The sequence below is a fragment of the Neolamprologus multifasciatus genome, chromosome 18 (assembly GCF_963576455.1).
Source record: "Neolamprologus multifasciatus chromosome 18, fNeoMul1.2, whole genome shotgun sequence".
NCBI lineage: Eukaryota > Metazoa > Chordata > Actinopteri > Cichliformes > Cichlidae > Neolamprologus > Neolamprologus multifasciatus.
In genome coordinates this window covers 8,714,822-8,726,898 of record NC_140456.1, presented here as the reverse complement: position 1 = coordinate 8,726,898, position 12,077 = coordinate 8,714,822, and the positions used below count along the sequence as shown (strand labels likewise).

Genomic DNA, 12,077 nt, shown 5'->3' with positions numbered 1-12,077 from the left:
CCAGTAGTCCTGTGGGGGTGGTCTTTTATCTGTGATCTATTATTGAGTGTTTGTTGTGTGATCCTGGACCAGTTCTTGACCTTACCCCCTTTGTCCCAGGGCCCGTTTTATAAAAAAAAAAAAAAAAATGTAAAAAATGTAAAAAAAAATATTATAACTGACCATAAAACTCAACAAAGTCAGTCACCTCAAAGTAACTTTGGCAAGAAGACGAATTAAACAGGAAGCCGGGAACAAAACCTGACATACTGGTAACTACCTCCAACAAATCCAACATGTTCTATTGAATATGTTACTAAGTAGTAAGGTGGTCATCTCTTAATACCAGAAAAGCTGCAATTTTCAAATCACTATGTGCTTTGATGATTACATAAATGTGGACACGTGGAACAGTTTCAGACAGATGCAGCAGGAGGGGAGGAGTCAAACAAAAACTTAAGGTGTGTTGAAGAAAACCTGCCAGCCATTTAGGTAGGTTTTTTTTTTTTCTGGTAAAAATCCTGGTAACTTGGTAAGCTAACCCTCTATGTATAACACAAAACGTGGAGTTTCCCTCATCTCACGATTAACAAATTCAGCATCTTTTCTTAACGTGGTTTCTGGAAAAAGCCCTGGACTCTCCAACAACTTTTTGTTTATTTTCGGGCAAGCTTCTGTTAATGCTTCTTGTAAGTAATTCTAAAATTTTCTTATATTTCTGGTTCTGCCCTTAAATCCTGATTTTGGATACTGTGTTATAATCGTATTGTAGTCATATTGTAGTCTCATTGTAGTCAATGTGCGATTTCCCAGGCTTTTCAGCATTTATTAAACAAAAGATTGTTATTATCTTCAAGCAGTTTCCTTTTTTTTTGCCCTACAGAAAAAAAACACATACTGAAATTTCTAAGGTACTGTAGACAATGAAAAACATTGAATTTTTTTGTTTAATTGTTCAGTTTTAATTTAGTTGTTTTTCTATTACTTAATTACTTTGATCTAGTATAATTGCAGATAAAGCTTTAAAACTTAAGAAAATACAGTTAAAAGTCTGGATTTTGTGCACGCATTCACATTTTCCAAAGCCATGCAGTGGAGAGGAAGAGAGAGAGAGGGGGGGGGGGGTTGGGTTGGGTTGGGGGGCTAAAATTGGCTCTGCGTTTGTTTGCAGTTCAGGCTCTTATTGTGAAGGGATTAGTGATAACTTCCTGTTTTGATAAGCGCTCGAGTTTGTCGTGGCTCTCTGCGCAGTTTTTGCTCGTTTGCCAGTAGTGGTGGGAGATTTCGTGAGTGTATGCCTCCACATTTGGAAAGTTAAGCGTCAGGTAAAGCTTTTGTTTTCAGGCTTAAGTCGTATGTATAATGTTAAATGTTCTAGTTAGTGAAGCTAAAGCAAGGGCGTAGATTTGGCATGGGCGGAAGGGGCGTGTCCTCACCAATATCCAGCGATTATTGAATTGTCCCCACCAATAATTTGATCTCTTCGAGTAAAGAAAAACAAACCCGATAGAAAGAAAAAAAACGATCTGTCACCGTCTCATTCAGCGAGCGGAGCAGAAAGAGTTAAATTACGTTCTCTACTGGAGTCTTACGTCATGTGACAACTATGGCCAATGTGATTGGCTGAGCCTTTCAGGGAGCTTTGTTTAGTTTCAGCAGCACCAGTGTTGCCAACTTAGCGACTTTGTCGCTATATTTAGCGAGTTTTCAGACCCCCTAGCGACTTTTTTTCTAAATAAAGTCGCTAAAAAAAGACGTGAAAGCGCATATCGCTTTTACTCTCAACAAGCAGCAGGTGCTGTAACGCAGTCAGTTCTTCTTTTACTCTTATGCTGTTTTGTGGATCAGGTTTAAAACTACTTATAAACACACACACAAAGTAACTCCACCAGAGTGCCTATTTCGGGTCACTTTTGCCGGTCCAAGCCCGGATAAAGGAGCAGGGTTGGAATTGTGACATTACAAAAAACAATAATTGCTAAAAGAAACTTAATTTGTAGTTCTAAATAAATTCTAAATGCATTTAGGACGTTTTTTGCTCACTTTATGTCTCGTCCACGATGTTATTTCTCTCTCCAGCAGTGTAGGTTACAATTACATTAGCATGACCAATTATGCAAATTAGGTGATGACGTCATTTAGCGACTTTTAGGACAACCAATAGCGATTTTCCTTACTGAGGAGTTGGCAACACTGAGCAGCACTGGCAAACCTGCGCTGCGAGGAGGAGAGGAGGATGGCAGCGCAAAGGAAGAACCTGGATATAAGAAATTGTTTTTCAAAGAAACCTTAAAGTCACTCATATAATGTGTCCGTCACAATAACGTTACAGGCTATGCTAGGCCATACATGCCAACACTCACGATTTTTCCGGGGAATCCCGAATTTCAGTGCCCCTCCCGAAAATCTCCCGGGGCGACCATTCTCCCCGCAATTTTCTCCCGATTTTCCACCCGGACAACAAAACTGAAAACCATATCCCAGACTGGCCCAGCCAATTCCAGTTTCCAACAATGGCTACTATTACTGTAGCTACTTAGTTTTAATATTACTCTTATTACTCTTTCTGGGTCGCAAAATAAACTTTTAACACATTTTCAGGCGAGAATGTAGCTGTGTAAACGTCAAATAACTTAAACATGTTATTGTTTGGCCTTTTCCAGTGCTTTAGTTGTGTTTTATTTGTTGGTGAGTAAATCGTTTTGGCTGAGATTAAAGTTATGAGATTAAAGTTATTAGATTAAATACAACTTTATTAATCCCTCGGGAGGATTCCTCCGGGGTTCTCACACAGCTGAATAAACTGCTGTGTGAAAACAGCAGTTTATTCGACCATCTACGCCAGCGTCCGGTTATATTTTAGACAGCAAGGAGCAGACGGCAGGTGACGTAATTCTGAAGGCTAAACCGTCCAATTTCCCAGTCGCTCATTCCCGGTCAACCCGGCTTTCGGAGGACCCGGCCCACTTAGACCACAAAGGCCGGGTCCTCAGGTGGACGCAGCCTCTGAATTTGGACACCCCCGGCCTGTTTCCGGCTGGACAATAATAACGGTGACATTTAACTTATTTTATCCGATAAATGTCTCCCTAATTCTGAGGTCTCAAGGTTGGCAAGTAGGTGCTAGGCTTGGTCCACATCAGTCTAAAATTGTATGTAACCATGAATAATGTGTTTCCATGTCCACCAGGAGAGACTGGACAGTATAGATGTAAAACAAATATGGCAGCAGTTCATTTCAGCTAACGAGAGGAGCAGGCATGTGTTTGTTGTGTGGGCATGTAGTCCATGTCTGTTGCTGTAACAGTAGTTCATGTTTAGAATAAAACATCCCAGCTCACTGATCTGATAGAGGGCAGTAGTGCCTAAAATGTTGCATAATGTTGTTGAGAGATCTTTTACTTTGTGGTAATCTTAGATGAGTAGTTTTATGGACAAAACCCACCAGGTCATTCAGTGTTCCCTTAGTGCTAATGTGTCAGAGATGTTGGTGTACTATAACAGAAGTAATGTTGTTAAGTCCTTAAAGTCATATTCTTTTATTGTCATGACTGTATTTGAAGCTATTTTTTACTTTTGTATGATACCTGATTTATATGGAATATGGCTGAAGTAAACTAAAGCCTGAAATACTTAGTCAGTCATTTGTTTAATAGTAATTTAACATTATATAATTCAAAGAAAAGCGTCTGGTCTTCTTTAAGTTAACTTCTTCTTTAAGTTAACTTAAAGAAGACTCATCCCTTGTCCTCAGTTACAATATGTTAGGCTATGCCCTCTCTATTTTTTGTAATTCCACACCGGTGGAAACCAAACAAACCACGCATTAAGAGGCTCAAATGCCCATGTCTCAATCTTGAGTCTCATAATGACGTGAAGAAATATTTTTTAAAATGATTTAATATGAAGACAATAGCAGAGTGTTACAGGCATAGCCCTAAAGAATGTAGCCTCATGGGCAGTGTAGTCCGTGCTGCATGGAGAATGGACTGCCATACACGTTATGTATCTATGAGCGAGGGAGGGAGAAAAAGGCGAGTGGAAAAGTACGAGCTGTCATCGAGCAGAAACGGGAGCTGGAAGCATGTAAATATAATAATAACCACTGCAGCCAAAAAAGAGTGCCTGACGAGCCCAGTTGTAAGTAAGCTATTAAGACTCACAGACTGTACACCGTGTTCCTGTTTTCCTCCGAAACAATGAGTTCCATTGGAGCAGCCTTTCAACGCCTCTCTGTCTCTCGCCAGCAAAGTTGACCAAGACAACAAAGTAAAGCTAGTTTTCGGCTACGAGCCCGACACAGAAACCGACGTGTTAGCCAGAGGTCCCTTTACTACGGTTTGGTTTTATAGTAGTATAATAGTTTTCTATACGAGATCGCTGCAAAAAATGCAGCCTTACTTACCTAATGTCCACCTACTGTTACTCATTTTATATTAAGATTTAAAAATGTAGTTGCTAATGAGTAGCCTTCAGTAATAGTAATGAATCACACAGGACATTCATTAGTTGATAAAAAAGCATGATAATATATTAAGTAATCCAAAGTATTCAGAATACGTTACTCTCATTGAGTAACGGAATACGTTACAAAATACATTATTACGTACACGTTGGTAAGTTGTCTTGTGGCAACTGACGAACTGAAACAAATGAGCGTGCTGTGTGTGCAACAGTGCGACAAACATTACCTGTCCTTTAATTAACTGCACAAGTAGTGCTGGTCATAGCTGCTAGCTCACTGGGTAAGGCTGTCATGGGTCTGTAGCTCTGTCCACCGTTTAAGGGAACATATTTTGTCTTAAAGTAAGTTTCCGGGCTTTTCCTGCCTTTCTGGAGGGATTATATTTCACTAAAAAACGATCTAATATGCATGTCCACATAATTATGCATTATTATAATATTTTAAAAAACACACGCTGTATTTTAAAGAACATACATTAAGAAGCAGATTATATTAGATTTATATTTTAAATAAGACAAAATTTGGATTTTACAGCAGTAAAATTATTGTATCTCTACAGTTTAAAAATGTAATAAGTTTTGCCCCTGCACAGAGTGGATAGTGAAACAAATGGAATCATCATAAATACATTATTTCATATTTATTACTTCCCCCTCCTCATTGTTTTATTATTGTAGCTTTAGTAATAAATAATAATGTAAGGATTCTGGATCAGCACCATGATGCCCATAGTATACAGTATTCTGAAGGTCTAAAATGTCACTGTGTGTGTGTGCATGTGTTTGTTTTATGTATATGGATTTTTTTAAATTATTACTCATGATATAACATTGTCCAGACATGCCTGGTAAGGACATGAGGAGGAAACAGTAGGAGCTGTGTGAGGCTACTAAAGGCAGTGCTATAACATTTTTCTGTCATCATTTTATTATAGATTAAGTGCAAGAGTTGTTAGGTGTGGATAATTAGATTATAGTTTATTGCAATAGCAAGTTGTGCCTTGTTCTCAGATAGACAGCAAGTGGAGAGTGATATATGAAATGATGGGATGGAAGGAAGAAGAGAAGCAAAGAGTGATTCACAGGCAGAGCCTAAATTATTTCTCACAGTTTTTTGTTGCCTTATGGTTCCAAGTGCTGTCACCAATCTTTGTATTTTGTTATTATCTCATGACACTTGTTTAATCAGCTACCATCTCTCCTATGGACTTTTTAATGTCTACAGTCTCAGATCAACACAGCCCTGCTCTCCAGCACCATCAGCAACAGGAGCAGCAGAAACCCCTCAACAGCAACATTGTACCCATCAGGTAAAACATAGGCTACGTTTGCTTTGCCTTGTCGCCACCTCACAACAGTGATATAGTATGATGCGATTCCATATTAGATTCTTGATGAATGTGTGTTGTTGTTATTCAACCTGGTTTAATGTGCCCCTTTTTAACTTTGAGCACCCCCCCTTTAAACGTCTCTGCACGGCCCTGCTTAGAGTAATAAAAATAACGTGTGCAGTAGCACCATTTTGTATATTTTTCTATAGGGCAAAGTCTAAACGTGTAACTTAAAGGAAAGTTTCTGAAGACATGGCTTCCCAAGTCAGGCTGAGGCTGCTCCCGAGTGCCAGGTGTCTGTTTGATGAGCCTATTCAGGTGAAGGTGGCCGGGCTGAGGTCGAGGCAGGTGGTCTCCCTGAGAGCCAGCTCAACCGACGATAAGGGAACTGTGTTCAGCTCTGCGGCCACCTACAGAGCCAATGGCAACGGGGAGATTGACTTGAAGAGAGACCCCTCGCTCAGTGGGAGCTACGTTGGGGTTGAACCGATGGGTCTGCTTTGGTCGATGACACCGGACTCTTTGCATAAAAGACTTCAGAAGATAAATGCCCTTAATCCATTCATGGTAAAGTTCTCAGTGCACGAGGAGGCAGGTGAGGGCCGGATTCTGGCAGAGACGACTAATGAGAGGATTCTAATGGGAGATGAGGTCATTCGGGTCCCTGTCAAAGAGGGGAACATTCGAGGAGTCCTGTATACTCCTCCAGGTTTGTCAGCATCATTTAGGAAATAAAAGTACATACTTGAAAATGTCCTAGTTACAGTTACTCATAATTTTAGCTCCATACAAAAAATATGCTTGCTTTGCATGTATGTTTCATTCCAGGCAGGGGTCCCTTCCCAGCTGTGTTAGATTTGTACACTTTTGGTGGAGGTCTGTCAGAGAAAAGAGCCTCTCTGTTGGCCAGCAGAGGATTTTTGGTTCTGACTGTTGCCCTGTATGGCCACGATGACCTGCCTAAAAATGTTAAGGAGATCCACCTGGATTATTTGGAAGAAGCAGTCGAGTTTCTAAAAAAACAAACTAAGGTGAGTTAATTTATTCTGGAAGACTCATAGTTGTTGAAGACAACTTTGATGGCTGTTCATTGACATATTTTTCCACAGGGTTCCAGTAAAAAAGTTGGTGTAATATCCCTTTCCAAAAGTGGAGATCTTGCCTTATCAGTTGCTTCTTACCTACCAGATGTTGAGGCCACAGTGTGGATCAATGGCTGCTCTGCCAATGTAGTTTTACCTCTCTACTATAAGAAAAGACAAATACATTCTGCATTAATGTTTGATTTAAATAAAGTGATTCCCACTGAGTCAGGGGCCTTCAACACCAAATACGTTTTAAACAATCCTCTGGCAGAGGAGAACAAGGGCAGCCTGATTCCCATTGAACGAGCCAAAGGACATTTCCTCTTTGTGGCCTCTGAGGATGACCTTAACTGGGACAGCAAGACTTACATGGATGAGATGGTGGAGAGACTGAAGCGTCACGGGAAGGAGAAGTTTGAGAGTGTGTCATACCCTGGAGCTGGACACTACTTAGAGCCACCTTATGGACCCTACTGCCCTTCCAGCTTCCATGGGGTTTTAGGCAAGCCAGTCTTGTGGGGAGGTGAGCCCAAGTCCCACGCAGCAGCTGAGGTCCACATGTGGAAGAAGATCCAAGATTTCCTCAGAAATCATCTGAGCTCTGATGCTGCACAGAATAGGGCCAAGTTATAGTTTCAAACAAGATAATGAATAACAAAAATTAAAGTCACGACTGCCATAAAACTGTGATAATCATGTCTGACCTGTTAAATGTGTTGATTAATGATTCACTATTTTAAACATTTAAAGTCTGTAATTTATCACAACATGTAGAACGGCATCCTCTTTACCCTCGAGGTATAGCTATAATTTTGTTTTAATACTCCATAGTGTCATGTCAATGCTTGTAAGTTTTCTGTTTTCATCATTAAAGTTGGTAAAATTTGAAAAATGTTTATTTGTATAAAACTTAAAAAGCGTATCCTGAATTCTTGACACGATGTAGATCCGGTCCTTCTGTCACACTGAGGTACTTTGATGTCACGAGACGATCCAGTTGTCACAGGGAGATGTTGCTGCAGACTTTGTCTCATGTCTATTAAAATATCTATTAAAATTAAAGTTACTTTTGCTGCTGGACACTCTAAAGTCAACTTATTAATTCATCAAAACCAAAAAGACAAGACGTATTGACTGCCGTTTAACTCTAGAATAAATGTTCTTAAGTGTTGATTTCTGATGTATTATTTAATGTAATGAAAGATTGTGATTTATCATAAACTAGCATCTGTGGTTTACAAATTACCTTGAGGCATACTGACACATCCCATCTGCACACAGCAAACTAAACAGACTGGTGCCTATTACCCGTATCTGCAACCTTACAAGCTAATGTTAACTGAATTTTGTTTTTCCTTAAAATTGTTGTTGCAACTGTTACAATAGACATGTGTATTCAAAGGCAATAAGTTTGCTCTTGTGTTTGTTGTTCATGGTTTCTCAATGAACTCCCAAACCAGTGGAACACGCCTGTGTCTCTCTTAGTCCTTGTTCTACCAGATGACCCTCCAGAAAAGGAAGTTCTGCTAATAGGGGATTGTGAACTTGGTGTTTCCTCTCTAATATTACGCAGTCTTTGCCTCCCATTATAAGACAGTTTGGGATGAACTATTGTGAAATGGTACTATATGAATGAAACAAGTAAGCCTGTCAGTCTTCACTACTGCCACAAGATGGCAGTATAAGGCTCTAAATAAACAGTCGTGCTCTGGCTAGTGCTCCCAGGACACAGAAAGAAACAGAATCACATCTACAACCAATTTAGAGCACCATCTATCCCAACCTGCATGGTGCTGGACTGTGGGAGGAAGACCGAGTGTTGGAGATTACTGTTAAGTGAACAGAGTTTTGGGCAACATTACACTAAAGTCTTGAAAAAATATAATAACTCACCATAAAACTCAACCAAACTAATCACCTCAAAGCAACTTTGGCACAGCGGAAGAGGAATTTAAACAAGAAATGGGAAGCGGTGGACAAAACCTGACGTAGTAACTACCTCAACCTCATTTTTCACCTCTGAGATGGGAGATAACATGCTTGCTACAGTGCAGGGAGTTCATAAAGACTGCAGAACCTTCATCTGCCTGTTTGATTTATTAAGCAGCATTGTTGAAAAGCTCCTTCTCTATCTCTCCTGTTCTTTGTGTTTCTGTATCAGACTGCTCCCTTTCTGTCATTTCAGCTCAGCGGAGCTCACATCAGCTTCTGGCCTTTGAAAGGCATTATACCTGCACTAAGGGGTGTATGTTCTGTGGGAACTTGAGATTGAATTTATGCTTCTGTGTTTATGAGTAAATGATGATTAATTCATTTGTGTATTGCCATTCAAAATTTAAACTGCATGCAGATACCAGAACTGTAACTGAGATGTTAAAAGTATTTCACAAGTACAAGACATAAAACATAGAGGCTTTAGAGACAAGGAGAATAGGTGATCAGAGAAGTTAAGGCTGGGTTCTGAACACTATCCAATGTCCACTTGATGCTCCAAAAGACTTTATCAGGGGTGAAGTTTTCAGGACTCCGTGAAACCTCACTCAATACTAGAGTTAACTCAAAACAACCCATAAAAACTGCTGGGGTTGAATTCTTTGCTGAATAATTGTATTGTTTTGGTGCTATTTAAAGAAGATTTAATCAAACTAAATGGAACTAAATAACATAAGATTTGAAGAGGTTAACCCTACTCTAGTCCAACATTTGTACTTTTGTTTATGTCACATTAAAAAAATTGAATTTGGAAAACATTCAAATTTCCATTTCTCTTCTCTTGGAATCAGCTGCAAAATCAGTTACACCTAAAAAATCTCACTGAATTAATTGAAAGTGATTTAAATGATCTGGAGCAAGCTGGGGTATTTTGCCTGGATATTAATACCCCTGGTTTTTGGCCTCTAACAATAACTTTTTTCCCTCTCACTCTCTCTCAGTCCTTCTTTCCCTTTCATTCTTCTGTGACGCTTCCTTGTGGGTCCACCTGTAGATTGAGTTTCCTTTTCCTGTACTTTCTCTCTCATCATCTAATCACTTGTGGTATTTAATGAAGGCCTGGAGCTGCTGCTCTCCCTTGGATTTTTGTAAACATCAAGTTGGTAATTTGTGATGCTGAGAATTCAGTGAATAGTTTAAAAGATCGGCTTATAAAGTTCAAAGTTTCATTGACACAAACAAGCTTTCGGTCAGATTAGCAGCTGATTTCTTTCTTCAAGAAGTCCCCCGTACAGTAACAATTACAAATAATACTGTCTGTTTCAGGTGTTCACCTTTTTCTTCCAACTGATTAAAAAACAGTAAGAACGAGAAATGTTTAGGGCCAAGCTGCTGATCTGGTGAACATTACAAGCCTGCCATGTCTGCACTGTGTATTATTAGGCCATGTTCATGTAGTCTGCACCATGTAATTATCTCAGCAGGCTGCTGACAAGAGGAGCCAAGATCTCTGTCCCATGTGGTGCAGATGTATTTATTTTTAAGACTGTGTTGTATCTTTAGGACTTTAGTAACAAAGGACAGAGACAAAGACTGTTTTAACGTCAGTTGAAGAAAACTTGAAAGCCCAAATTCTTCTTAAACTATTCTTACACTTTGCTCAATAATGCATCACATGATATCGACTCCCCTTTCTTCACTGTTTTATGCTGCTAGCTGCGAGCTTCTTTTTATTTATTTAGTCCATCTGGAAGCCATAATGAGATATTATCCAGTGTTTGAACCGTTTCAAAGTGTTGATTGCACTTTAAAAGCACATTTACTGGGTTTACAATAATGAAATCACTCAAATTTTTTGAGAGAGAGAGCTACAAATTTGAAGCAATAGGAAATGTGTGAAATAATTTGAAAGGTCCACTGTTTCTAAACATAATGGTAAATGGTCTGTATTTGTATAGCGCTTTACTTAGTCCCTATGGACCCCAAAGCGCTTTACACATTCAGTCATCCACACATTCACACACTGGTGATGGCAAGCTACATTGTAGCCACAGCTGCCCTGGGGCGCACTGACAGAAGCGAGGCTGCCGGACACTGGCGCCACCGCGCCCTCTGACCACCACCAGTAGGCAACGGGTGAAGTGTCTTCCCAAGGACACAACGACCAAGACTGTGGGAGCCGGGGCTCGAACCGGCAACCTTCCGATTACAAGACGAACTCTTGAGCCCCCTAAATTATGTTATTAGTAAATCTTATTGATTGTAGCTGTAAGAGGTCAGTAAATAATTTATATATATATATATATATATATATATATATATATATATATATATATATATATCTGTAGCACATGTCTCATACTATAATTTTTTTATGAAACTGGCAAAACAATCAAAAACCACAATCTGAGAGCTGCCTTGCTATTGGACCTTTCACGGGAAACTAAATCCTAGCAATAGTGATTTGATTAACTGCAATGACCGGTGTAGAAAATTCCTTACGGAGTTCTTGATTTTATCAACACACAAAGGAAAAAGTTGGGCTCCAAAGTCAAACAACTTTTGATTTACGCAAGAGCGCTTTTCTTTAGTCTTTGTCTCATTCCTTGCACAGTGCATCCAAAACAAGCAGAGCCACCATATCATCTCCTTTTAATTCATCTAAAAAGGACACGAGGAAACAGTGATTGTAGAAACATTTATTCAAATCCCTCTGCGGCCCTTGTGTTTGGCAGTGGTCCTCGGGCTCTTGCCAACATGCAGACAGCGAACGTGTTAGCCTGCTTTTGAAAACAGATGATCAAAGATTTCCACGTTTCTGGTAAAAGTATAACAATTACATGTTTATCCCACACATTTTGTGCTTTACATTGTTCCCAGTGAGGCCTGAATAGGCATAGACATCATGTCAGATTCTGTGTTGCAACACTACTGCATGGAAATCTGTATTTTCATAGTTTAAAAAAAATACATTTAATGTTAAGTATATGATACCGTACCGTGTATATTTATGTAGATTAAAAAAAAAGCCCCCTGGCTTAACAGTGCAGTGGTTACACTGCATTAAGAGGGAGCAATAGGTTAACATCATGGGTGTTACTGTTTCTGTTTTGAGAGTAATGCCTCCTGCAGGATTTGAAAAACTCTGTAAAAAATTTGATAACTAAAGAAAAGCTGAGATGTTCTATTAGGAATTTTCTGAGAGGCTTAAATGGGCTTTTTATTGTTAGTGTGTTCAAAACCATTATGAAATCCATTGGATTGTTTTTTTGGTTGCTCAAACAAA

At 39.4% G+C, this 12,077-nt stretch overlaps 1 protein-coding gene across 7 annotated transcripts in view; it reads left to right on the top strand.

Annotated features, from left to right (window-relative positions):
* Nucleotides 1-7,921, top strand: part of LOC146497289 (acyl-coenzyme A thioesterase 5-like) — a 74,611-nt gene extending 66,690 nt beyond the window's left edge. Inside the window, exons 1-5 of one of the 7 annotated variants that reach the window (XM_085141768.1) lie at nt 489-668; nt 5,669-5,753; nt 5,956-6,483; nt 6,603-6,805; nt 6,884-7,921. In XM_085141768.1, the coding sequence (XP_084997894.1) occupies nt 6,027-6,483; nt 6,603-6,805; nt 6,884-7,492 (1,269 nt within the window). In that variant the 5' untranslated portion in view covers nt 489-668; nt 5,669-5,753; nt 5,956-6,026 and the 3' untranslated portion in view covers nt 7,493-7,921. Of the gene's footprint in view, nt 1-488; nt 669-1,156; nt 1,305-5,668; nt 5,754-5,955; nt 6,484-6,602; nt 6,806-6,883 lie in introns of those variants that run through there. The other 6 variants (XM_085141764.1, XM_085141767.1, XM_085141766.1 and 3 more) reach the window with 6 other exon arrangements.
* The last annotated feature ends 4,156 nt before the right edge of the window (nt 7,922-12,077 follow it).